Source organism: Apodemus sylvaticus, chromosome 3 (genome assembly GCF_947179515.1).
Source record: "Apodemus sylvaticus chromosome 3, mApoSyl1.1, whole genome shotgun sequence".
In the NCBI taxonomy this organism is placed as follows: domain Eukaryota; kingdom Metazoa; phylum Chordata; class Mammalia; order Rodentia; family Muridae; genus Apodemus; species Apodemus sylvaticus.
The window spans coordinates 129,244,450-129,270,929 of NC_067474.1; the positions used below are offsets into that span (position 1 = coordinate 129,244,450).

Below are 26,480 nucleotides of genomic sequence, written 5' to 3' on the forward strand. Positions count from 1 at the left end.
AGATATAGGTACATAGGCGGGGCGGTGAATAAGAACTGATATAATGACATAACTATATGAATGCTAAATAAAACCTAAATCTTTGTAGGCTAGCTTACAAAGTTAATTTTAAAAAGAACTTAGGAGCCAGTGAGATGACTCAGTGGGTGAAGCACTTGCAGCCATGTCTGATGTCCAGGACCCACTTAGAGTAAGAGAAGACCAGTGTCTGAAACTGTTCTCTGACTTCACACGCATGCACAAAATAGGTTGTTTGTTAGTTAGTTTGTTTGTTTGTTTGTTTTGAGACAGCTTTCTCTGTGTATCCCTGGCTGTCCGGAAACTTACTCTGTAGACCAGGCTGGCTTTGTACTCAGAGCTCCACCTGCCTCTGCAGCTGGAGTGCTGGGATTGAAGACATATGCCACTACTGCATGGCCCAAATAGTTTTTTTTTTTTAAGGTAATAATGCTATTTTTTCTTTTCCTTTTGATACAAAGCGTTACTTTGTAACCTTTGTTGGCCTGAAAGTCTCTTTGTAGAACATAGTGATCTGCCTGCTGTGCAGGAATTAAAGAGATGCACCATCACACACAGCCATGGGGTTTTTTTGGTTTTTTTTTTTTGTTGTTGTTGTTGTTTTTAATATTCTTATTTTCTATATTCTTTGTTTACATTCCAAATGATTTCCCCTTTCCCAGATCTCCCCTCCCCATATGTCCCATAAACCTTCTTCTCTCCATCCCTTCTCCAATCACCTCCCTCCTTTTTCTCTGTCCTTATATTCCCTTCCCATGCTAGATCAATCCTTTCCAGGATCAGGACCCTCTCCATACTTCTTTTTTTTTTTTTTTTTTTTTTTTTTTGGTTTTTCAAGACAGGGTTTCTCTGTGTAGCCCTGGCTGTCCTGGAACTCACTCTGTAGACCAGGCTGGCCTCGAACTCAGAAATCCGCCTGCCTCTGCCTCCCCAAGTGCTGGGATTAAAGGCATGCGCCACCACTGCCTGGCCTCTCCATACTTCTTCATGGGAGTCATTTGTTATGCAATTTGTGCCTTGGGTATTCAGGGCTTCTGGGCTAATTAATATCCACTTATCAGAGATTGCATTCCATGTGTATTCTTTTGTGATTGGGTTACCTCACTTAGGATTATATTTTCCAGATCAAACCATTTGCCTAAAAATGTTGTGAATTCATTGTTTCTAATTGCTGAGTAGTATTCCATTGTGTAAATATACCACCTTTTCTGTATCCATTCCTCCTTTGAGGGGCATCTGGGTTCTTTCCAGCTTCTGGCTATTATAAATAAGGCTGCTATGAACATAATGGAGCATGTGTCTTTATTGCATGCCGGGGAATCCTTTGGGTATATGCCCAGGAGAGGTATAGCAGGGTCCTCTGGAAGTCTCATGCCCAGTTTTCTGAGGAACCTCCAGACTGATTTCCACAGTGGTTGTACCATCTTACAGCCCCACCAGCAGTGGAGGAGTGTTCCTCTTTCTCCGCATCCTCGCCAACACCTGCTGTCTCCTGAGTTTTTGACCTTAGCCATTCTGACTGGTATAAAGTGAAATCTCAGGGTTGTTTTGATCTGCATTTCCCTAATGACTAATGATGTTGAGCACTTCTTAAGGTGCCTCTCGGCCATCTGAATTTCTTCAGGTGAAAATTCTTTATTAAGATCTGTACCCCATTTTTAATAGGGTTATTTCGTTCCCTGGGGTCGAACTTCTTGAGTTCTTTGTATATATTGGATATTAGCCCTCTATCAGATGTGGGGTTGGTGAATATCCTTTCCCAATTTGATGGTTGCCGTTTTGTCCTTTTAACAGTGTCCTTTGCCTTACAGAAACTTTGTAATTTTATGAGGTCCCATTTGTCAATTCTTGATCTTAAAGCATAAGCTATTGGTGATCTGTTCAGGAACTTTTCCCCTGTGCCCATGTCCTCAAGGGTCTTCCCCAGTTTCTTTTCTATTAGTTTCAGTGTGTCTGGTTTTACATGGAGGTCCTTGATCCACTTGGAGTGAAGTTTAGTACATGGAGATAAGAATGGATCAATTCGCATTCTTCTGCATGCTGACCTCCAATTGATCCAGCACCATTTGTTGAAAAGGCTATCTTTTTTCCACTGGATATTTTTGGCTCCTTTGTCAAAGATCAAGTGACCATAGGTGTGTGGATTCATTTCTGGATCTTCAATTCTATTCCATTGGTCCACTTGTCTGTCACTGTGCCAATACCATGCAGTTTTTAACACTATTGCTCTGTAGTATTGCTTGAAGTCAGGGATACTGATTCCCCCAGAATTTCTTTTGTTGTTGAGAATAGTGTTAGCTATCCTGGGTTTTTTGTTATTCCAGATGAATTTGAGAATTACTTTTTCTAACTCTGTGAAGAACTGAGTTGGGATTTTGATGGGGATTGCATTGAATCTGTAGATCACTTTTGGCAAGATGGCCATTTTAAATATATTAATCCTGCCAATCCACGAGCATGGCAGATTTTTCCATTTTCTGAGGTCTTCTTCGATTTCCTTCTTCAGAGACCTGAAGTTCTTGTCATATAGATCTTTCACTTGTTTGGTTAGAGTCACACCAAGATACTTTATATTGCTTGTGACTATTGTGAAGGGTGTCATTTCCCTAACTTCTTTCTCAGCCTGCTATTCCTTTGAGTATAGGAAGGCAACTGATTTGCTTGGGTTGATTTTATAACCAGCCACTTTGCTGAAGTTGTTTATCAGCTGTAGGAGTTCTCTGGTGGAGGTTTTCGGGTCACTTAAGTAGACTATCATGTCATCTGCAAATAGTGATAATTTGACTTCTTCCTTTCCAATTTGTATCCCCTTGACCTCCTTATGTTGTCTAATTGCTCTAGCTAGAACTTCAAGTACTATATTGAAAAGATATGGAGAGAGAGGACAGCCTTGTCTAGTCCCTGATTTTAGTGGGATTGCTTCAAGTTTCTCTCCATTTAGTTTGATGTTGGCTACCGGTTTGCTGTATATTGCTTTAACGAAGTTTAGGCATGGGCCTTGAATTCCTGTTCTTTCCAATACTTTTAGCATGAAAGGATGCTAGATTTTGTCAAATGCTTTTTCTGCATCTAATGAGATGATCATATGGTTTTTTTTCTTTGAATTTGTTTATGTAATGGATTGCATTGATGGATTTCCTTATATTGAACCATCCCTGCATCCCTGGGATGAAGCCTACTTGGTCATGGTGGATGATCGTTTTGATGTGTTCTTGGATTCGGTTGGCAAGAATTTTATTAAGTATTTTTGCATCAGTATTCATAAGAGAAATTGGCCTGAAGTTCTCTTTCTTTGTTGGATCTTTGTGTGGTTTTGGTATCAGCGTAATTGTGGCTTCATAGAATGAGTTGGGTAGAGTTCCTTCTGTTTCTATTTTGTGGAATAGTTTGAAGAGTATTGGTGTTAGGTCTTCTATGAAGGTCTGATAGAACTCTGCACTGAAGCCATCTGGTCCCGTGCTTTTTTTGGTTGGGAGACTTTCTATGACCCTTTTTATTTCTTCAGGTGTTATGGGACTGTTTAGTTGATCTATTTGATCCTGATTTAGTTTTGGTGTCGGATATCTGTCTAGGAAACTGTCCATTTCCTCCAGATTCTCCAGTTGTGTTGAGTATAGGCTTTTGTAGTAGGATCTAATGCTTTTTTGAATTTCCTCAGTTTCTGTTGTTATATCTCCCTTTTCATTTCTAAATTTGTTAATCTAGATATTGTCTCTGTGCCCTTTGGTTAGTCTGGCTAAGGGTTTATCTATCTTGTTGATTTTCTTGAAGAACCAGCTCCTGGTTTTGTTGATTCTTTGTATGGTTCTCTTTGTTTCTACTTGATTGATTTCAGCCCTGAGTTTGATGATTTCCTGCCTTCTACTCCTCCTGGGTGAAATAGCTTCTTTTTGTTCCAGGGCTTTCAGATGTGTCATTAAGCTGGTAGTATATGCTCTCTCCATTTTCTTTTTGGAGGCACTCAGGGCTATGAGTTTTCCTCTTAGCACTGCTTTCATTGTGTCCCATAGATTTGGGTATATTGTGTCTTCATTTTCATTGTGTTCTAAAAAGTCTTTAATTTCTTTCTTTATTTCTTCCTTGACCCAAGGTATCATTGAGTAGAATATTGTTCAGTTTCCATGTGTATGTGGGTTTTCTGTTGTTTTTGTTGCTATTGAAGACCACTTTTACTCCATAGTGATCTGATAGGAGGCATGGGATTAGTTCGATCTTCTTATATTTGTTGAGGTCTGTCTTGTAGCCAATTACATAGTCGATTTTGGAGAAGGTACCATGAGGTGCTGAGAAAAAGGTATAATAATTCTTTTGCTTTAGGATAGAGTGTTCTATATATATCTGTTAAATCTAATTGGTCCAAAGCTTCAATTAGTTTCATTGTGTCCCTGTTTAGTTTCTGTTTACACAGCCATGTTTTTTGAAGTTATAATAACACCAAAAAAAGTATTTAAAAAAACACTTTAGTGATTTTCCTTTTTTCACAGTAGATGTTTAATATGATGTGTTGAGTATTGTTGGTGTATGCCTTGGTTCCTTCTGTTATTGCTGTAGCAATATAGCTGAAGGAAAAAGGTCATTTTGGCTTACTGTTTCAGAGAGATTTCAGTACTTGGTGGGGAGGCCTGGTGAAAGAGATACCCCACCCAACAGCAGTAGCCTTGAGTAAGGTAGCTTCTTCACATGGTGGGGACCAGGAGACATAACGCAGGATGGAATCACTAGAATCCATCCTAACTGACTTACTTCCCTCAGCCAGGCCTTTCCTACCTCCTAAACAGTCCATGACCTTACAATAGGGCTATACTCTGGGATCAGAATGTTCAAAACCTAAGCCTACGGAGTACATTGAAGATTCAAACCATTGCAGGGTGTATATCTGTCACACTATGATATATATTTCCAATAAGTGCTTTCTACATCGTTCAGTGTGGCCAACCAGAGGGTGTTCAGTGACTGTTTATGTAGTGGTTAAGTAGGGTTAAACGTTCAGTGATCAGGTAAATGGGGTAGTTAATTAGTAAACTGAATAGACCACCTTTTCTGCTAAATTAACACTGACCTAAGAATTTAGTACCTGTAGCTGCCAAGTACTAAATTAAATGTTTCCATATTTACTAAATGATATCACATTTCAAAACAGAAAAAAACAATCCTAGTTTGTTGAAGGTTTCTCTTGTCTTGTCTCCTCTTCTACTCTTTAGATCCTCCCAAAAAGTATCTCCTGGGAAAATACCAATAAATAAGCATGGCACTAACCTTGAAGATGAAGACTTTTCTCCAAGACCGACTCCCAGTCCTCACCCAGTGAGTCAGAAGGTAATATTCTGAAAAATGAGCTCATGTCATCTAGAAAGCTTGAAGTCTCTATAACAAAGCACTTAAGTACCACTTCATCCTTATAAAAGGGTTATTCTGACTATTGTAAGAGTATATCTTTATGTAGAAATTTATATCTCAAAAGTGCATACAATTCAAGTAATAATATATATGTTCATATGTAGGTAATAGTGTATACATAGTGTAAGGAAACTGAGGCTTCAGTTTCCAGCTGTCCATGGTCACATAACTAGTAAGCAGTAAAGCTGGCATTCCAAGTCTGGGGCTTTGGCTTCAGAATCTGGTACATTTGTCAACCATGAAGACTCAGCATTCTGTGTTACCAGTGCCTCACAGTGTTGTTACTGTCCTCAGAGAAAGCATCCTACTTGCATTTAGAGGTTAGTTGCCAATAACCCTTGATTGTCATACTGTTTTTTTAACTGCTACCAACTAGTGAGCTATTTTAGAAAGAACTTAATTGAAAGGAAAGGAAAAATAATATAGTTGGCAATTCTCTCTTGATAAGTCCACGCCCACACTTTTGGGTATCTTAAATTTCTTATCTCTTTCTCTTAACCCTCAAGCTTAAAATCTGTATTAAAATCTCCAACACTGCTTCCAAAAAATTATAATATATCAGATTTAATGTTCTCTCCCATCTTTTATTTATTATTAGCAGAAATAGTTGAGTTACTTTAACAGAGAAGTATTCTGAAGTATTATTGGAGTTTACTTTCCTTTTTTTCTTTTCTGGTTTGGTTTGGTTTGGTTTGGTTTTGATTTTCCAAAGTTTCTCTGTGTAATCGTCCTGGTTCTTCTGGAATTTGCTTTGTAGACCAGGCAGGCGATCTGCCTTCCCCTGCCTTAAAAGTACTGGGATTAAAGGTTTGAGTTTGAGGCCACCCTGATCTACATAGTGAGTTCCAGGACAGCCAGGGCTATATATAGAGACCTAATCTCCGAAAACTAAATAAGTAGGGGAAATATTTATGTATGTATTAGGCTTATACTTTTTAAAACCAATTTTAGTAAGGGTTCTTAAATGCTTCAACCTCCCTTCTAGCCACCTACCAGAGGTAGAGGAAAAGAAAAGTTAATAGGAAACAGAGATGTGGACCTGTTTAGAAGTAGTTTGGGGGGCAATTCCAATCTTCATTGTCAGTATATCAGCAGTCCAATCCAGTTGGCAAACACTAAACACAAATTATAGCAGTGGCTAGATCCAGAAGAAACCTTGGGCCTGCTGAATTGGCAGGAGTCTGAGGAAGCAGCAAGAAGCAACTGCAGTTAACACCGGAAGGAGAAGGTCTCTGGTGCGTTCTCTCTATGAAGTCATAACAAGCGAAGACGAGCAAAGTGTTACAAGACGAACCATTGTGAGAGTATCCTCTCACTCTCTGTGGGGTGATATTTATATTCTTTCTAAACATCACATACCCTTTCACAAGACAGCTTCCATAAAAAATAAAAAAAAAAAAATCACATGACAGAACTGATTCTCCAAAGAAACCCAAAAATTTTCACTTTATGTGAGAACAACACTATATATTGTACTCCTGCTTGCTATCTACCCAGAATAATGGTTGACGGCCTAAGTAGTGAACAAATCTTAATATGTAATTGAATATTATTTGGCAAATACTTATCTAAGAAAAATAGAGCAAATAAGTTTTCTAAGAATTTCCTTTTTGCTTCCATTTATAGATTTCTAAGATCCAGCCGTCTGTTCCTGAACTTTCAATTGTGTTAGACAACAACTTCACAGAATCAAGTAACCAGTCTAACCCTTTGGAAATGATGACTATGGAGAATCCTTTGTTGATTAAGCCATCGCAGCTTGAGCTTTGTGATGCCAAACACAGCTCAGAAGCTAACCCTGGGGAGCCTTGCCTGTGGGGACTTCCAAATCAGTTAAGCCGGGACACTGCTTTAAGACAGTGCAGAGGGAAGCAGTCATCTACCTGTAAGAAAGAGAGCCTCCAGTTCAGAAACTGTGCTAAACCATCTCTCAATGTGCCATCTCCTGAGGTAGCTGAGAAGCTTCAAGCAGTTTCTACTGGGAGCATGCAAAAGGAAGACTACCCCGTGAGACCTTCTACTTTGGACTCCAGGCAGCCCTCTCTTGCTCCACAAACCCACCCACACAATCTTGTTTTTTCACCCCATAATTCAGCAAGACCAATGGAGCTTCAAGTACCCACTCCTTCATTACCATCCTACTATCCCACAAGCGTCTGCAGCTGCTGCCAACATCATGGCCATCTTCAGTATAGTACGATGAATTCTTGGCAGGGAAATACAGTGGGGTCTGTTCAAGACCTCCGATCTGAAGCCCTTCCAAAACATGCATTCTTTCACTCAAGTGGATGCCCATCTCTGTGTGCTAACGCTATCTACTCGTCAAGTAGCCCCGTTACCACGAAGCAAGGAGGCATGGGTACCTATTCTCCCCACAACAATGGAGAACCGACACCTGTGGCAGGACCTTCACATGTGGACTCGTGTGTGCCACATCCCTGTGCCATGTGCATGCACACACCCAATACAGCACCAGACAATGGCATGATGGGACTGTCTCCTGATGCATATCGCTTTGTCACAGAGCAAGACAGGCAGCTGAGACTACTTCAGGCACAGGTTTGTGGGAAGCTTTGTTAGTACTCTTAAATCCTTAGTATTTGGTACTCTATAGTGATTATGCTTTATAAAACTATAGAATATTAGAACCAGAAAGACCTTAGAAGCTCAAATCTAGACCCTCTTGTTTTACAGGTAAAGTAAGGATTAGAGAGAAAACCTTGTTCCATAATTGCTGGTTAGTAGGACTGGGACCAGAGAGCAAGCCTTCTATCTCTATATCTTAAGCTACAACATAATCACATTTTCTTTCAGTTTTTTCTAAGCTTTTTTTTTTAAAGATTTATTTATTTTAGGTGTATGAGTACACTGTAGCTGTCTTCAGACACACCAGAAGGCATTGGATCCCATTACAGATGGTTGTGAGCCACCATGTGGTTGCTAGGAATTGAACTCAGGACTTCTGGAAGAACAGTCAGTGCTCTTAACCACTGAGCCATCTCTCCAGCCCATTCTCTAAACTTTTATATATGGCTAAATACAAAGGCTTACATGTCTCTAGTTTTTCGGCCTTTGTGTTTACTCATCTAAGCCAGTGTGCCACTGTCTCGAGCTCTCTGTGTCTGTTCTACTCATTTTCTTCTGCAGTGTCTCCTCTCTTCAGGCCTTTTATTTCAGGGTTCTTCATCTTTTAGTTCATCCTTCTTTGAAGCTGAGGCTTCTCATCGACGCCCTTCTTACACACACACACACACACACACACACACACACACACATGTCCCAGACCAGATGCTTTCTCAGGTTTCCAGCCAGTGCAAGCGAGTGAGCGAGCGAGTATAACTTGAACTGTATGCTTCAGGTTTTTTCTTAGCCCAATACCTATACAAATATGTGACTACTCTGCATAATGTGTTATTTAGAAAAATCTTTGTTTTAAAGCTTTCTGAGGCCATTCCGGGCTGAATGAGACCCTATCTTTTAAAAGGGGGCTATGCTGGAGAGATGGTTCAGTAGTTAAAGTTAAATAAAAACTTTAAATCTTTTATAAAAAAAAAAAATTAAAAAAAGACAGATTTTCAAATTCTGCTTAAAATACTTTGGATACAAACACCTGAGAAAATTGTACTTTATTTTATTTTTAGATTAATTTAAGTGTATGTGTATATGCCTGCATGAGTTTATGTACACCATATATATGCTATTTCCCCAGCCCCAGGTAACTTTCAGGCATGTCCATTTTGAGTACATGAAGAACTTTATTGCATTGGGTAGTTTTCTAAGAGTACACATGGATTTTCTTTTTTTCTTTTTTTTTGGATTTGGTTTTTTCGAGACAGGGTTTCTCTGTGTAGCCCTGGCTGTCCTGGAACTCACTCTGTAGACCAAGCTGGCCTCAAACTCAGAAATCCGCCTGCCTCTGCCTCCCAGAGTGCTGGGATTACAGGCGTGCACCACCGCTGCCCGGCTACACATGGATTTTCTAATTGTCCTGTTCTGCTGTTCTGTCAACAATTTGAACTGTCTTTTATTGCAGACAGTGTACCAATGACTGCTATATTTACAGTTTATTATCAGTGCTTCTTGTTTTTGATGATGATGATGATGTTGTTGTTATTGTTCTTGTTGTTGTTGTTTTTGAGACAAGGTTTCTCTGTTAACCCAGGCTGTCCTGGAACTCTCTGTAGACCAGCCTGGCCTTGAACTCAGATACTCTCCTGCCTTTGCCTCCTGAATGCTGGGATTAAAAGTGTACACATCACTCCCTGCTCAGTGCATTTATTTTTATGTTATTTATTTTTTATTTGCATCTTTCAATTGTGAGCCTTTAGGCTTAAACAGCTGAGCCATCTTTCCAGCTCACTTATTTACATCTTTTGTTTACATTTTAGTTACATATGTGCTAATATCACTGTACCATAGATCCTCCCTAGAAGTAAAATTAAAATTTGTGTGTGTGTGTGTGTGTGTGTGCGTGTTTATGAGGACCATGGTGTGTTTGTAGAAGTCATGAGTTTATAAGAGTCAGTTCTCTCCTTCCAGTACATGGGTTCTGGGGATCAAAATGCTTAACCCCCTGTGCCATCTCACTGGCCCTGTAGAAGTAAATTGTGAAGTCAAAGGGTGTTTATTTAAAATAAGTCCAGAGACACTCAGACTTGGCCTATAGCTCAAGTGATAGAGCACTTGCCTTGTATACAAAAGGATGCCCAAAATTGTTCCTGTTCTAGTATTCACAGTCTTTTGTTTGTTTGTTTGATCCTTAATGGAGAGGACAGATGAATTAAACAGACAGATTCCTTAGATTCTAATTCATTTCCCAGTCAATATTGGTCTTGTAGCCTTGGAAAAGCAACCTGATTGATAGTCCACTAAAATTAACTAGTTAGTCATAATAATACCATTTGTAGGGAAATAGAAATATTTTAAAAAATCAAAATCAAAACAAATAAAGAGGAATGTTCCTCACTCCAGTGTGTGTGTGTGTGTGTGTGTGTGTGTGTGTGTGTGTGTGTGTATTCAAGAAAAGTAAAAACCCTGTACATAAGCTGTTGTGGTGATACACCAGGAGATGGAGGAGCCGGAAACCAGTCCAGGAGGTCAGCCTGAGCAACAGAGCAAGGTTTAGATCACCTGTGACTACAGCAAGACACTATCTTAAAACAACAAAATGAAATCAAAACAAAACTCCCTTGTATATAAATGTCCACAACAGTATTCACAATATTATAGGCCAGACTATAAGCAACTTAGCTGTCCACAGCTTGATTGATGGATAAACTCAGTGAGCATATTTATACAGCGGAATATTCAGCAGTTAAGAGCACTGATAAACGCCGTGATTAGTCTTAAAAGCTTTATGTAGAGAGAATGATGACAGGCACTTAGCTTAGTTCTGGGTATATGAAATGTCCAGGTGGGGAAACCAGGAAAGGGAATAACTTTTGAAATGTAAATAAAGAATATATCCAATTTTAAAAAATGTCAAAATCAGCAAACAGGGAGCTGGAAGGTGTGGTAGTGGGTCCAAAGGTCAGGAGAGGGGAACTGTAAAACTTACACATAAAATCTGTGATATAGGACTAGAGAAATGGCTCAGTGGTTAAGAGCACTGGTCCTTTTCCAAAGAACCTGGGTTTGATTCCCAGTATCCACATGATAGTTCACAACTGCTTGTGACTCAAGCCCCCGGGGATCCAGTGCTCTCTTCTGGCCTTCATGGACACCAGGCATGTAAGCGATGCAGACAAAACACCCATCCACCTAAAATAAGTAATATGTGGTACAAGTGTCTTACAGACAGGAACACCAGTCAGTGTTAGCTGTTCCTCAATATTTTATTTCAGTGTGGCTGAACATGAGCAATTTTTGACTAAAGTTTATAAAAGGAATCTTTTGTAAAATCCTCAATTTTGGGTACATAAAACTCAAGGTATGCCTCCTCCATTCTTGATTGATTTATAAATGAAGTAGGAATAAAATACACTAATTTGAGGTATTTGAATAAAAATTCAACTTAGAAATGCTAATCTAATCACCTGTAAGTTTCACTTTTAAATTTATACTTAGTGAAAGTGGGTCTTAGTAGCTAATGATAGTGGCTTTCTGCACTAAGTACGTCTCCCAGTATGATTTAATTGTTTTGTAAGAAAATATAGTTAAAATTCAGCTCTGTAATGACTAGAGTATTTGTAATTTGTTACTAAACTGCTGCCAGTTTTGTTGATTGCTGTGTTGCCTGGTCAATGTATGTTTTTAATTGATACAGATTCAGCGTTTATTAGAAGCACAATCTCTAGATCCTGGCTCCCATAAGACAGTAGCCACTGTGGAAGACACTGTGAAAGCGGCAAGACAAATGGAGCAGGTTTCCATGGAAGCACAGTCTTCACCAGGCTTGCACATGAGAAAAAGTGTAAGCATTGCCGTGAGCACAGGTGACTTATTTTTTTAATTGTAAGAAATTGGTTTTCAGTGTTTCTCATGTTTGCCTTTTGAAAGAAAGGAATGGAGGAAGGATAAGGAGATGGCTTAGTGTAGTACCTGCCACATAAGCATAACGATCTGAGTTCAGATCTGTGGCACCCTTTCACCCCCACCCTCAGCCCCCTCCCTGTAGAAAGCCAGGTGCAGCAGTTAACATGCATCTCTAGTCCTAACCTGGAAAGGCTGACGGATCCCTGGAGCTCTCTGGCTAGTGAGCCCTTCTCAGCCTGTGAGCTCTAGTTTCAATTCTCAAGAAATAGGGTAGACAGTGGTGGAAAGGCTCCCAGCATTGACCTCTGGTGTCCATATCCTTTTGTATGTGTGCTTACACGAATACACATTCGTACAGAACACACACCAAAGAAGGGGAAAGGTGCAGTGTTCTTCTGTCTTATAAAATTCTCTATTTACTATACTGTAGTTTCTCATTTGTTTTGGTTTGTTTGTTTTTGGGGGAGGGTTTCTTTGCGTAGCCTTGGCTGTCCTGAAACTCACCCTAGACCAGGCTGACCTCAAATTTAGCTCCACCTGCCTCTACCTCCCAAGTGCTGCGATTAAAGATGTGTGCCGCCATTGCCCAGCTATTGTAGTTTATCATCTGTGTCTGTCACTAGACTACTTCTTAGGACTTAGAAATGGCTTACCCACTTTTGTACCTTTACAACTTAAAGTGACAAGAGAAATCATTCGCATGTTTTGGGGTTTGTCTTGTTTTGTTTTGACTTGTTTGGGTTTTTCAAAACAGGGTCTCTCTCTGTAGTCCTGTCTGTCCTGGGCCTTGCTCTATAAAGCCAGCTCTCATGGAACTAACAGAGACCCTCTTACCTCTGCTTCCCAAGTACTGGAATTAAAGGCCTGTGATACCATGACCCATTCCAAAAGAAATTATTAACAGTTATTTTAACTAAGAGACTTTTAGGAACATATTTTACATATACTTAACTTTCTCTAAAGGTATAAAGTACACAGAACCTATTGCAACTTTTAAACCTTGCTGTTATTGTGATTTCTTTTCATAAAGTCACTCAAACTAGAAAATGTTTTCATGATGGTGCATGCCTATAGTTCAAGTGCTCTGGAAGGGTCTTGAGTTTGTGGCCAGATTGGGCTCTATATCTTGACTCAAAAACAAAATGAAAGGAAAAAAGAAACCATTTAAATTTTTTGCTTCTTCAAACCACTGCACTTACAGTGTTTTCCCTGATTAGAAAATATACATAGGTCATGGTGTAAGAGAGTATTTGAGGTAGAGTACAGATGACTGTCTTAAATTTATTTTTCTTTCTAGATTGATTTTATGTGTATTAGTATATGTATGTATGTTTACCAGCTATATGTCTGATGCTAGCAGAGGTTAGATGAGGTTGTTACATCCTGTAGAAGGTTGGTTGTGAATCACCACATGAGTATTGAAAACTCAGGTCTTCTGTAAGAACAAGTGCTCTTAACCAGTGTGCCTTCTTCACAGCCCTAATTATGTATTCTTATGTGTAACAGAAAAGGTATGACTAGCATAGCAAACCTGAGACATCACAGAAGTGGTGAAGCTAAATAAAAATGAAGTGAATTTATGTAACAGAAAGTAGAAACATGGTGTGTAGACAGGCTCTAAAAGCATGTACAAATGGCTCATTACTTTAGAGAAACACTGGGTTGTTGTTGTTGATGTTGTTGATGTTGTTTGGTTTTTGGTTTTTCGAGACAGGGTTTCTCTGTATAGCCATGGCTGGCTGTCCTGGAACTCACTCTGTAGACCAGGCCAGCCTCAAACTCAGAAATTTGCCTGCCTCTGCCTCCCAAGTGCTGTGATTAAAGGCATGTACCATCACTGCCTAGCAGGTTGTTGTTTTTTCTTTTTTTTAAAAAGATTTATTTCTCTTATGTGAGTACACTGTTGCTCTCTTCAGACACAGCAGAAGAAGGCACAGGATCCCATTATGGTTGTGAGCCATCATGCAGTTGCTGGGAATTAAACTCCGGACCTTTGGAAGAGCAGGAGCTCTTAACTACTGAGCCATCTCTCCAGCCCCCCTGGTTGTTGTTTTTTTAAGTGTGGTTTTACATATGTGTGTGCACTGTAGGTGTGACTAGATGCCAGAACTTGATATCACTCTGTCTTCTCATTTGCTTCTCTGCTCTGCTCTGCTGTGTCTGTCTATCCATATGTATGTATGTATGTATGTATGTATGTATGTATGTATGTATGTATGTTTTGTTTTTCAAGATAGGATTTCTCTGTGTAGTCTTGGCTGTCTTGGAACTCGCTTTGTTGTCCAGGCTGGCCTTGGACTCAGAGAATTCATGCCTCTGCCTCCTGATGCTGGGATTACAAGTATACACCACCACCACCTGGTTGCTTTCTTTCATTAAACCTGGAACTTGCTTTCTCAGCTAGGCTGCTGGCCAGCTGGTGGCTTTTACATGGGGGTTTAGGGTCCTCATGCAAGCAGATCACACACTGAGATGTCTCCTTATCCCCAAAGCACACTTTATTTTGAGACAGAGTCTTACAATGTAGTGCAGATTGGCCTTAAACTCACTGCATATCCCCGGCTACCCTCCCATTCAAGATCCTCCTGCCTCAACTTATTGAGGGCTGGAATTGCAGGCATTCCACTGCACCTTAATTTGAGCAGAGCCTCCTCTTGAGCGGGCAGGATGCAGATGTCCCCTGTCCCTTTGCTGCTGGATTCTATCTTCCTGCCTTTCACCTGCTTCTCTTTGCAGCATTTTAAAAGGTAATTTGAAACAGTGTAGTTTTGTTAAGATAATGTAGATGTTCTTTACAAACTTTTACATCCATTCTTTTTCTAGGTGGATATTTGTTCTAATAGCTGAACTGATTTAACCCCTTAGGTGCTAGCTTGTTTTGGAATGCAGCAGGTGATGGTAAAGAGCCTGACTCACAGCTGAAGCAAGATGACACCAAGATTTCCAGTGAAGACATGAACTTTTCTGTAGATATTAATAATGAACCGACAAGTCTTCCAGGTAGCTCATCTTCTTTAAAAGCAGTTGACATTCCTAGTTTTGAAGAAAGCAATCTTGCTGTGGAAGAGTTTAATCAGCCACTTCCTGAATCCAAGTAAGAACCTTCCATTCACTGTTTCATGCTATTTCTTTAAATTTTTTCTTTTTTTTTTTTTGCAGTACTATTCAAGGATTGTTTTTTTTGTTGTTGTTGTGGGGGGATGTTGTTGTGTTTGTTTATTTGAGACCAGGTCTTTCTGTGCATCTCTGGCTATAGAACTCACTATGTATAAAGTGGCCCTGAACTCACGAGAGATTTGCCTGCCTCTACCTCCTAAGTGCTAGGATTAAAGGCATGTGCTCCTTTGCACTGCTTAGAATATAATTTTTATATTTATATACATAGTAGAAAATAATTAAATCTGGCAATCAAAATTATGACCTAATATACCTTTTGTGGTAAAAAAAAAATTTTAAATCTGTTCTGCAGTTCTGAAATATACCATGGACTATTATTTATCACCTTCACAAATATGTTCATTTTCTTCCTCTTGGAGATATTGATAAGCTTAGTGCATTTTCATTGACATCTTTACATAGTAAGTATCAGCATAACAGAAATCTCAGTGAAAGCTTTCTTCAGCTATGCCCATATGTCAGTTACTGGGTTTGCACGTCTGAATGAGTCACAGCATCTTAAGAAAGCCTCAGCATTCTGTGTACTCAGACCTTACCTTAGAGAGTCTAGTGATACAGGGTTTCAGATGACACTACAGTTATATTTGGAAAAGACAACAACATATAAAATATTATTTTATATTTTTGTTTCAGAACAATAGGAGATGAACTGATAAAACATAGAAACAAAGCCAGGCAGTGGTGGCTCACACCTTTGATCCCAGCACTTGGGAGGCAGAAGCAGGTGGATCTCTGAGTTCGAGGCCAGCCTGCTCTACAGAGTGAGTTCCAGGACAACCAGTGCTACACAGAGAAACCTTGTCTTGAAAAAGGGTTGATGGTAGGGGAGGAGGCAAAACAAAACTGACAAGATGGTAATTTCTGAAACAGATTGTATATGGTATTTTGTTAAGTAGTTTTCATTTGAGTTTGAAATTTTTGCATTATGAAAATTTCTATTAAAGTAATGATTCCCAAGTAATTTATTTAGCTCCTCGGCAAATTTGGCAAGAGTTCTTTGAACTTTTAACATGTGCTGCACCACACCTCGCACATAGTGACCAAACAGTGAGTAAAGCAGACCTCCTAATTGTATGTTTAACCACATAAGCAATAAAAATGAGATTGCTTCATGCAGTGACCAATGTTCCTAAAGAAAACAAACCAGAGCCCTCAGGTGATGTAAACAGGGATGACGGTGGAGTGGGATGTGGGGTGTAGTCAGCACAGTAGTGGAGCAAGACTCAGAGCCCTAGCGTTTGAACAGTGGTCTGAATGATAACGAGCAGTCATGACATTATCTCGTGGAAGAATGCTCTTGTTGATGGAAGTGGCCTGGGGTGTATATAAAGACCCTGGGGTGTATGAGCTTGAGATGTCTAGAGACAAGCAGCTCCCAGCAGAGCTGGACATAGTGACTGAGCCAGAGAGAAGATCAGAGACGGAGGGGGGAGCCAGACTGGAGCCAGACTTTGTGGGTTTAGATCTTTCTGTGTTGTTAGATGGTGGAGTTCTGTAATCTGGTTTTTGTTTTTTTGAAGGTGCTTCTGGTTCTGTGGAGAGCTGAAGGTGGGATTCAGAGGGAGTAGTTAAGAGACAGGCTGTTACACAGGGAACAAGTAGACTGAAAGCGCTGTGGCCTCATATGGGGGGTAAAAGGGAAACAGCTAAAATACCTCAGGCCCTGCCATGAACTTACCTAGAGAAGAGACAGGGACTTAAATGTGAAGCAGCATGGGATAAGCAGTAGACTTCAAAGTAAAAGTTGTCTGATACTAATTGATATTTAAAATTATTGATTGTATAATAGTTAAAACAGTAAATGTGTACCTCCAGGAAACTAAGAAACATGCCCTTTTTTATTTCATAATACTGTTTTAATCACAGATTCAAGTAATATTCATTGTGTGTACCAGTTTATTTAAGCCTTTTGCGTACATCTGCCCAGTTAGACTGCTCCTGGAGCAGGGTGGTGAGCATAGCTATTTCTCCATCTCTGACACAGTAACTCTCCATGCAAGCCCATTCATTCACTTAGACTTTCCTACAACTTAATATGTATTACATGTGGGCTTTGAACCCATGATCCTCCAGCCTCAGCCTCCTGCACTTACAGATACGCACTGCCATGTCCAGCTCATGTTAGTGTCTAAGTAAATGTTTATTGGCAAAGCTCCAAGTCTGTATATATTTTATTTGGACTAATGTCAGAAACTCAATTCTCTTTTTTAATTAACTCATTTTTACATGTGTATGTTACTTGAATGTATATCTGTGTACCGTGTGCTTTCTTGTCACTTGCAGAGGTCAGAAGAGGGCATCAGATCCCCTAGAATTAAAGTCACAGAGGAATGTGAGCCACCATGTGGGTGCTGGGAACCAAACCCAGGTCCTCGCGGAGAGCAGCCAGTGCTCTTAATCACTGAGCCAGGCTTTTCAGCCCCTTCCTTGACTTAATTTATAAACTACAGATACTTTCTAAAATTGCTAAGGTTTTCAAGTTTTTGAAAATCTCCAATCCTTTGGTAGTTAAAACTTCAGAAAAGGACCTAATTAAACTAATAGAATGAGAAGCTAATTGCTTTTTCAGGGTATTTATGATCAGCCTTATTGATTGCAACATAAACAAGATGTAGACCTAATCCCCTTTTTTCAACATATAATATATTGATTTAGGATCAATACTATCTCTAGGCCAGATATGGTGGCACTTAGAATATGGAGGCAGGACAATCATGAATATGAGACCAACACAAACTATGTAGAATGACCTTGTCCTAAAAGACATCTCCGAGCTGTCCATGGTGGGTTTGGGACTGTCTCCAAGCACGGCCCGACTCACGCCACGGCTCTCACCGCCCGGTGCTCACGGTGTTGCTTAGATCAGCCAGGCTTTGTGGTGTTGGAGCAGTCTCTAAAGATGAGTTTATGGGCTGTACAGCTCTATTGGCTATCAGTTGCTTTTTCCCAATGGAAAGTGATGGTATAAGGAAGGCGTCTATAGAGGCATTGTTTAAAACAATTGTTTAAGAAGCCATGCGTTGGACAAACTGGCACACTGAAGTAACTTTAAATTTTTTGAGGTTGAAATCTTTCACATCTTCTTTTCCAGCTTTTGTTTTAATTTATTAGTTGAGACACCTAGATAAATCTTTTTAAATTTTTGAGCACACAGTGTTGTAGCCCAGTGATCATAAGCACACTCTGGCTCAGACTTCTGGTTTGAGTCATAGCTTTGAACTTTTCTCATGATCTCTGGTTGGCTGTTTTTCCCCTTATAAGATGGAACTAATAAAGGCACCTGTGTCTGGGGTCATTGTGAGAAGTAAATGTTCATACGTGAACCAGTCAGAACAGTGTCTGCCGCTGTGTAGCCAGCGTTTGTTTGATGGTGAATACTGTTAAAGGAGATTATGTGGTTTATAGTTTCAGAGGTTTCAGTCCTAGCATCAGGCTCCATTGCTGTGGGCTGTTGGTAGTTCTGACACATGGCAGGGCCCAGGTGCTCAGGACACAGAACCTGAGCCGGGAGCAGGCTTTGTCCTGATTTTCTTCACCCTCTCCCCTAGCTGACTAGACGGTGCTGTCCACATTTAGGGCTGCTCTTCTCTCAGGTGCTGTTCCCCTCACAGGCTCCTGCAGTGTGCTTTAGGAATCTCCCAGGGCTCCATCAGGCCAGTTGGCAGGCAAGACTATTAATCATCACAGTATTTAATCATGATGGTCCTTTAGTTAAAAATGGAATAAGCCAAGTTTGGTAACTGACATCGACTCTCAGAATAAAAACAGTATGTGGCCCAGAATGCCCTACAAAATACAGTAGAGGCCAGGCCACGCTTGAATTTGTGATGTGTGTGAGCTACCCTGTCTGGCTTTTGAATGACAATGGTTTTGGGTTTGTTTTTTTTTTTATTGTTGTTGTTGTTGTTGTTTTGAGAACAGGGTTTCTCTGTGTAGCCCTGGCTGTCCAGGTGTAGACCTGGCCTTGAACTCACTGAGATCCACTTGCCTCTTCCTCCCAAGTGCTGGGATTAAAGTCACGTGCCACCACTATCTGGCTGAATGACAATATTTTTTGGAGAGACAAACAAACCTTAAAGGCAGCATTAGAGTGTTCCTGCCCTAAGGTGAAGAAGCTACTTAAAGTGATTGAAGATAAGGAGCAATCTGATGTTCTAATGTTTTTGAAACACTTTGGGAGGAACTGGAGTAAAAGAAAATTCAGTTACAAACTTCCCACTGGGTATATGTGATACTGTGCTAGCAAGGCCTTTTTAAACTTTCTGCAAGTGACCCGTTTAAACCTGAGAAATTTTAACATGACCCTGTATATATGAATATAAAGTAGTTATGCAAAACATTTAGTGATACAGAGATTAAAAAATACTTATAGTAATGGAATGGGTATGATTGTTGAGTATTACATAAAGAATTAAATCTTGGCTAAATAGTTGAAACTGTAAGAGATAGTACTTTCAACTGCTTTTTTGTTTTGTTTTGTTTTCCTTTGAGGCAGGGTTTCTTTGTGTAGCCCTGGATATCCTACAACTCAATTGATAGACCACACTGGCCTTGAATTCAAAGATCCACTAGGATTAAAGGCGTGCGCCCATTATGTTTCTATAAGAACAGAAAACTTTATTTATACATATACTTTATTTATACATATATATAACTTTATTTATACATGTTATACTATATGTGTATACACACACACACACACAGTAGTTCATAACATGCAGTAATCTTTAATCTGAGCCACAGTGTTTCGACAGCTTTCATTGAAATACCAAGGTCCTGGGCTGGAGAGATGGCTCAGCGGTTAAGAGCACTGACTGCTCTTTCCAGAGGTCCTAAGTTCAATTCCCAGCAACCACATGGTGGCTTACAACCATCTATAATGGGGTCTGATACCCTCTTCTGGTGTGTCTGAAGAGAGTAATGGTATACACATACATAAAATAAATAAACAAATCTTTTTTTTAAAAAAAGAAAGAAAAGAAATACCAAGGTCCTGATGAGCACGTGCAGTGCATATGTGCTATGTATTCAGAACAAAGGCTTCAGTGAAGTCATGTGTTGCAGTATGAATAAACACTGCCAGAGACAACTCTGGACTTTATCTTGGGAAGGTTATTAGCAGCCTGGAACTCTAGATTTTCCAGCTTCTGCCTCCCAAGTGACTCATTGGTTAAGAATACTTTCTAGAGGATCTGAGTTTGGGTCCCAGCACCTGTGTCAGGCAGCTCACAACTGCCTGTAAGTTGAGGCCCAGGAAGACTCGATGCCTCTGTCCTCCACAGGTACCCACACGCATGCACCTACCAACACACACATAAACATGTAATGTAAAAATAAAATAAATCTTTGGAGGTTGGAGAGATGACTAACTATTATAGCACTAACTATTCTGATAGAGAACCCTGGTCCTTTTCCTAACTCAGACATGTAACAAACATCTACAAATTCAATTTTGGGGGTTAGGCCTGACTTCCTCTGGCCTCACTGGACCCTTGCATGCACACGATACATATAAACTTACACAAGCACACAAACACATAAATAACTAAAAGATTTCAATCATGTGCCACCATACCTAGCCACTTTTCTCTATTTTCTCCAAGAACCACAAATTAGTCCTTTAACAAGAAATGTGCTTATATTGCTGCTTCTCCCAGTCATTTTATCTTTTTTTTGTTTTGAAAGTAATAAAAGCTCTAAATAAAGTTGAAAAAGAAACCAAAAACATAAAGAAAAAATACCACCAACTAAATAATTTGATAATTGTAGCTTATGAGCCTTGGATTGACAAGGACCTTTTCTATTTTAAAACTTCAAATGAGCAAATTATACATTTAAAATTTTTTAGATATCCTAAAAGGTTTTTTCTGCATTAGATGCATACAATATCAGTAGCTTTTTTTCTAACCTTCAATGAAAGATAACTTAAAATAAAACAGTACAGTGATCTAAAACAGTTGACAAGCAAAACACTGTTGGAGTTTTACTACTTTCTTCCAAAAGTACTGCGCTTCAAATATATGTTAGAAGTATTTTGATGTTTGTTAACCCTGCATGTCCTTTCAAACAGCTCTTCAGAGCAGAGAAAAGAACCTGATGTTCCTGTGTTCTTCCCCAATGCTTTGCTGGCTGAAAGTGTAAGCATGTGCTTACAGACTGCGCCAACAGAGGGAGCCAGTAACAGCACTGAATCACCACAGAGAACAAAAGTTGAGCCTCAGGAGCCATCAGATAACCAGAAAATTTACCAGGACTTGTTGGTAAGTATACCATTTTATTTTTTGTGAAGTGCTTATTTAATATAGGAAATACTAGTTAAGCTTTCCATAGATTTATACTGAATGAGAATAGAACAAAATCATCTTTGACCACTAACAATTATAATACGTAATTGTTTAGATTTTCATAAATTTTGATAATGTAAATTGTAAGCTTTTTAAGTCATCAGATACTTAGCAAGAACAAACATTTGTTTGTTCTTGAAATTTTGTCTGTAAAAAAAGAGAAAAGACCTATATAATTGCAAGTATACTAGATACTTTATGGCATTTGACAAGATACTATTTAGCCTTCCTTGTGGCATTTTCCTAAAATCTTAAAGCTGTGTGCTTGAGAGGGGGCAGTTCACCCATGCCTGCTCTCTGTTAGAGGACTCCAGATCAGGTGGCTCACGACCACTAGCATTCCACCTACAAAGACACACACACACACACACACACACACACATAAATAAGTAATGAGCAAGTCGTTTTATAAAAAAAAAGATCTTCAGGGGGCTAGTGATTTTTAGATATATTCCTTTTCTTTTCAAAGGGTCAAGTGAGCCACCTACTAAGTAACTCCTCCCAAGAAACAGATCAACCACCTACGAAAGCAGTTGTTATCAACCACGAATGCACCAAAACCCAAAATACTCACCATGCAAAGAAAAAAAGACACAATTCAGGACTGGTGGACAGAGACTGTGTACTCAGTGCAACTATTAAACAGCTAAGGAACCTAGGAGTGAAAATTGACTCTCCCACCAAAGTGAAGAAAAATGCACAGAAAGTGGATCATGCCAGGTAACTGGGTTTTGATTTAGAAGATGAATAAATGTTAGGAATGTTGCAGCAGTCCTGGAAAGTGTGTGCTTACATCTCAGGTCTGCTGTGTGTGGAATGCAAATACCATCTTTACATATTTCTGTCTTCTAGTGGGAGGAGGTTACATAGAAAAGATACCTGGGGTGAGGGTGGGGATGTGGTTCTATTGATTTATCCTTTCATTGTTATCTTTCCAAGCTAAAGTTGCTAACAAAATACTGGAAAAGAGAAATGAGTTTTATTGGCAGTATCTGAACATCTTCCTGGAGGTAGTGGAGTGTCATGCCAGTTCCTGGTGGCAGCGTGCAACCAACTGTCAGACCCTTCTGTTTAGATTCCTCTTTATCAAAGATGCCCTCAGCATATATACACCTGTAAAAGAGAATAACACCTGGAAATTATATTATTAAGCTAATAACTTTTCTGAAAATTGTTTTTGTTATTAGAAACTAACAAAACTTCCTAGTTTAAAAAAACAAATAATTTGAGACAATGTAAGATAAAATGCAAAAGTTCTCCTTCCCGCAAATTCTTCAGTGTGGCACAGTCATGGTTACTTTGTGTATTTCTTTCATATTTTCCTAGCCATGTTATTTGGGTGGATGTCGGGAGCTGAACTGGATCTCTAGAAGTGCAACAAATGCTCTTGGCACCGACCCGTCTCCCCAGGCCCTTCTCCTGCTTTCAGTATCTGCATTATATTCTGTTGTAACCATGCACTACAGAGTGTGCTGAGCCCTCACACTCTCTGAACTTTTATGTACTGTTTAAATCAGTGCTAAGTGTATGTCATTCTGCAAGTACTTGTTCAAATAAGTTATAAATAGGTGTTTTATCATTGCTTGCCAAATATTTATATTCATTTTAATCTTTACCAATAGTATAGGAGAATGAGGCTAACACTTTTGAATATTTTCACATTTAAAAGAATACACTTGCCGGGCAGGGGTGGCGCATGCCTATAATCCCAGCACTTGGGAGGTGGAGCCAGGGGGATCTCTGAGTTCGAGGCCAGCCTGGTCTACAGAGTGAGTTCCAGGACAGCCAGGGCTACACAGAGAAACCCTGTCTCAGAAAATCAAAAAGAAAACAGAAAAGAAAATAAGAAAAGAATACACTTATTTGTTTGTTCCTGTGTGGTGTGTGTGTGTGTGTGTGTGTGAACGTGTGATATCAGGGAACAATTTGGAGTCAGTTCTTTTCTTCTACCATGTGATCATTGAGCTCAGCAGCAAATGCCTTTACAACTGAGCCATCTCAGAAGCCCTGACATTTTGTTTTGTTTTATTTTTTATTTATTTTCTTTTTTTTTTTTTTTTTTTTTTTTTTTTTTTTTTTTTTTTTTGGATTTTTGGTTTTTTCGAGACAGGGTTTGTCTGTATAGCCCTGGCTGTCCTGGAACTCACTCTGTAGACCAGGCTGGCCTCGAACTCAGAAATCCACCTGTCTCTGCCTCTCAGAGTTGTTTTTTATTTCTGTACTGACCACATAGTGATTTCTTCAGTTACAAGGGATCCAGAGCTCTCTTCTAACCTCTGGGTACCAGGCACATATAGGGTACACATATGTACACACAGGAAAAACATTTATATACACAAAATTAAAATGATGTTTAAGGGGGGAAAAAAAGCATGAAAAAGAACTACATATACCCATTTGGATTCATAATTTCCCCGTGCTTTCCATGCAGAGTCATGTTTGTTTGATCAACTCACTATATAGACCAGGTTCATAATTCTCCTGCCTCAGCTTCCTATTAAAAGGATGATTAAGACTCCCTCCCATTAGGGAGTAACTATTGGGTAATATAATAATGTAATGTACTTTTTTGCTTTCTCTTTTTGCTTTCTGTTCTGTTGTACTTTGTATTTGGGAGAGGGTGGGTTGTTTTTTGTTTTTGTTTTGTTTGGTTTGGTTTTTTGTGTTTCTTTGTTGTTTTCAGGGGTGGGGGGCTGGCTTTGTTGTGCTTTTTAACAGGTTTTGTATAGCCTAGATTGGTCTTAACTGATTATCCTATGTCAGGGCTGGGATAGCAGGCCTGCAGCACCACACCTAACTTGGTAATGTGCTTCTTCATGATAGTCATCTGATGCCCATGCTGCCTGTAAAACACTGAAACTGGCAAGTCAGTCAGGAGTCTGCATTCAGAGTGTGAAGATAGGCCACCTCCTGGTTACAGTGTATGCTCTGAATGGAGTCTGCATGGAGGATTTAAGTCTGGGTGGTCAGTTTAAAAGTCTCAGTAAGATTAAAGTGGAAACTTGTTACTTTTGCAGAATGAAACTCTTGCTACTTTGTATCAGGTAAAAGCAGCCTTACTTTCCCCTGTCTTTCAGTGTTTTGGCATGCATCAGCCCAGAAGCCGTGATCTCTGGATTAAACTACATGTCGTTTGGTAATGTTGGCATGAGCAGCTTAAGTCCCACTGGTGCCGATCTGAGCATGGAGGCCAATGCCATTGCTCTGAAGTACTTAAGTGAAAATCAGCTGTCACAACTGTCTCTTGCTCGATCAAACCAGAATAACTGTGACTCATCTTTCGGCCTTCTACATATTAATTCAGACAGAAGCACAGTGGGGCTTAGCTTAGTTTCACCAAGCAACATGTCATTTGCAACCAAAAAATACATGAAGAGGTATGGACTCTTACAAAGCAGTGACAACAGCGAGGATGAAGAGGAGCCTCCCAGCCATGCAGACAGTGAGAGTGACCACGGGTTGAGCAGAGACCCAGCGTGCAGACCTGCGCAGTGTGCTCATGAGAAAGAGCCTTCTCGGAGTGCCCGTGAAACAGCTCAGTGCTCTGACTGTGGCTCTGAGGACACGCACACACATGGGCCAGTATTGACAGATATCACAAATCAAGCTGTGCAGCCTAGAGCAACAGAGCATTTGAGTGAAGACTCTGCCATTTCATTAAGGAATCTTAAGCCAAACCCAACAGTGAACCTCCGAACTGGAAAAGCAGAGTTTACTCATCATCCGGAGAAGGAAAATGAAAGAGACATTGCAGTTTTTCCCAGAACCTTGCAGCCTCCTGAGACTTTAAATCAAATGAAAAGCATGAATTCTGTGGGCACGTTCTTAGATGTAAAGCGTCTCAGACAGCTACCTAAGTTATTTTAACTCTTCACTTCTCTTTTGTGGTGTGAGGAGTAGGTGTGTACTGATGGCACTTATGGAAGCCAGACCTTTGGGATTTGTTTGTTTTTCAAGACAGGGTTTCTCTGTGCAACCCTGGCTGTCCTGGAACTCACTCCATAGACCAGGGTAGCCTTGAACTCACAGAGATCCACCTACCTCTGTCTTCCAGGTGCTAAGTAGGATTAAAGGCTTGCACCATTGCCAAGCCATGACCTTTGGGATTTTAATACCTTTCGGAGTCTTTTCCCTATTAGTAGCTAATTAACATTGGCTGGGGTTGGGGGTGGTTGGCCCAGTTGTGAGATGGCTTGTTAGTGAGTGGGAAGGTTGGGTTCATTCTGCATCACTGAACCTAAAACAAGCAAAACAACTCTAAGGTCAGGTACTGCAGCTAATCAACTTCAGATGAATTTCCCCAAACCCCAGAACCTTGCATGTGCTAATGGGCTCTATTACGAGCCTGACCACTGAGCTATATCCCCAACTGTAGATTTTTAAAAGAAGGTCTCAGGTCAATCTAGCCTAGGCTGGCTTCAGACATAGAATTCTGCCTCCTCATCTGGCTCAGGTATGCACTTTACCCTGTGTCTCCCAGAACCAGTTTTTTTACATAATCATAGTTTGTTTCCAAACTAAGAACTTACATTAAACACAGTACTGAATAACCAGCAGAACTTTTCCTTGCCTTGGGTTGTTATTTGGTGGGGTGAGACCATGCTGGGGTGAACCAGGGACCTCACACAAAGTGCTGTAGCACTGAACTTTATACCTCAGTCCGTGAGGGCTTGTGTGCACTCATTGATTCGCTTTTTTTGTGTATTGATGAAATTACATCACATAGCTTCCACTAGCCTACGACATGCCCTCCCTCCATCCCTACCCTGATATCCCATGGTCTTTTCACCATCACCAGAATGTTTTTATCATTTTAAAAATGTTTCATAAGCAGAATTGTACTTTTAAAAACAATTTTTATTTAGCACTCTACCTTTTGAAATGTACTGTCTTACTCCAATAATATCCTGAGATCTATCCAAGTGTTGAATGTGTCAGTAATTACTTCTTTTCTTATTCTTTACTTCCACTCCCCCCCCAAGTTATTTCAAATTGTTGTTTCTAAAGAAAAAAGAAAAATTTCCTCATTCACTTGAAAGATTTAGGTTTCTGCAGAAGTTAAAATGTGCT

The 26,480-nt window shown here is 39.8% G+C and overlaps 1 protein-coding gene across 2 annotated transcripts in view; it reads left to right on the top strand.

Moving 5' to 3' along the window:
* The window catches only part of Stil (STIL centriolar assembly protein), a 48,346-nt gene extending 22,019 nt beyond the window's left edge, over positions 1-26,327 (top strand). For both annotated transcript variants that reach the window (XM_052177013.1, XM_052177014.1), the window contains exons 11-17: positions 5,220-5,334; positions 7,042-7,974; positions 11,681-11,849; positions 14,755-14,983; positions 21,137-21,326; positions 21,880-22,130; positions 24,488-26,327. In XM_052177013.1, coding sequence (XP_052032973.1) covers positions 5,220-5,334; positions 7,042-7,974; positions 11,681-11,849; positions 14,755-14,983; positions 21,137-21,326; positions 21,880-22,130; positions 24,488-25,277 — 2,677 coding nt within the window. In that variant the 3' untranslated portion in view covers positions 25,278-26,327. The remainder of the gene's footprint in view (positions 1-5,219; positions 5,335-7,041; positions 7,975-11,680; positions 11,850-14,754; positions 14,984-21,136; positions 21,327-21,879; positions 22,131-24,487) is intronic.
* The last annotated feature ends 153 nt before the right edge of the window (positions 26,328-26,480 follow it).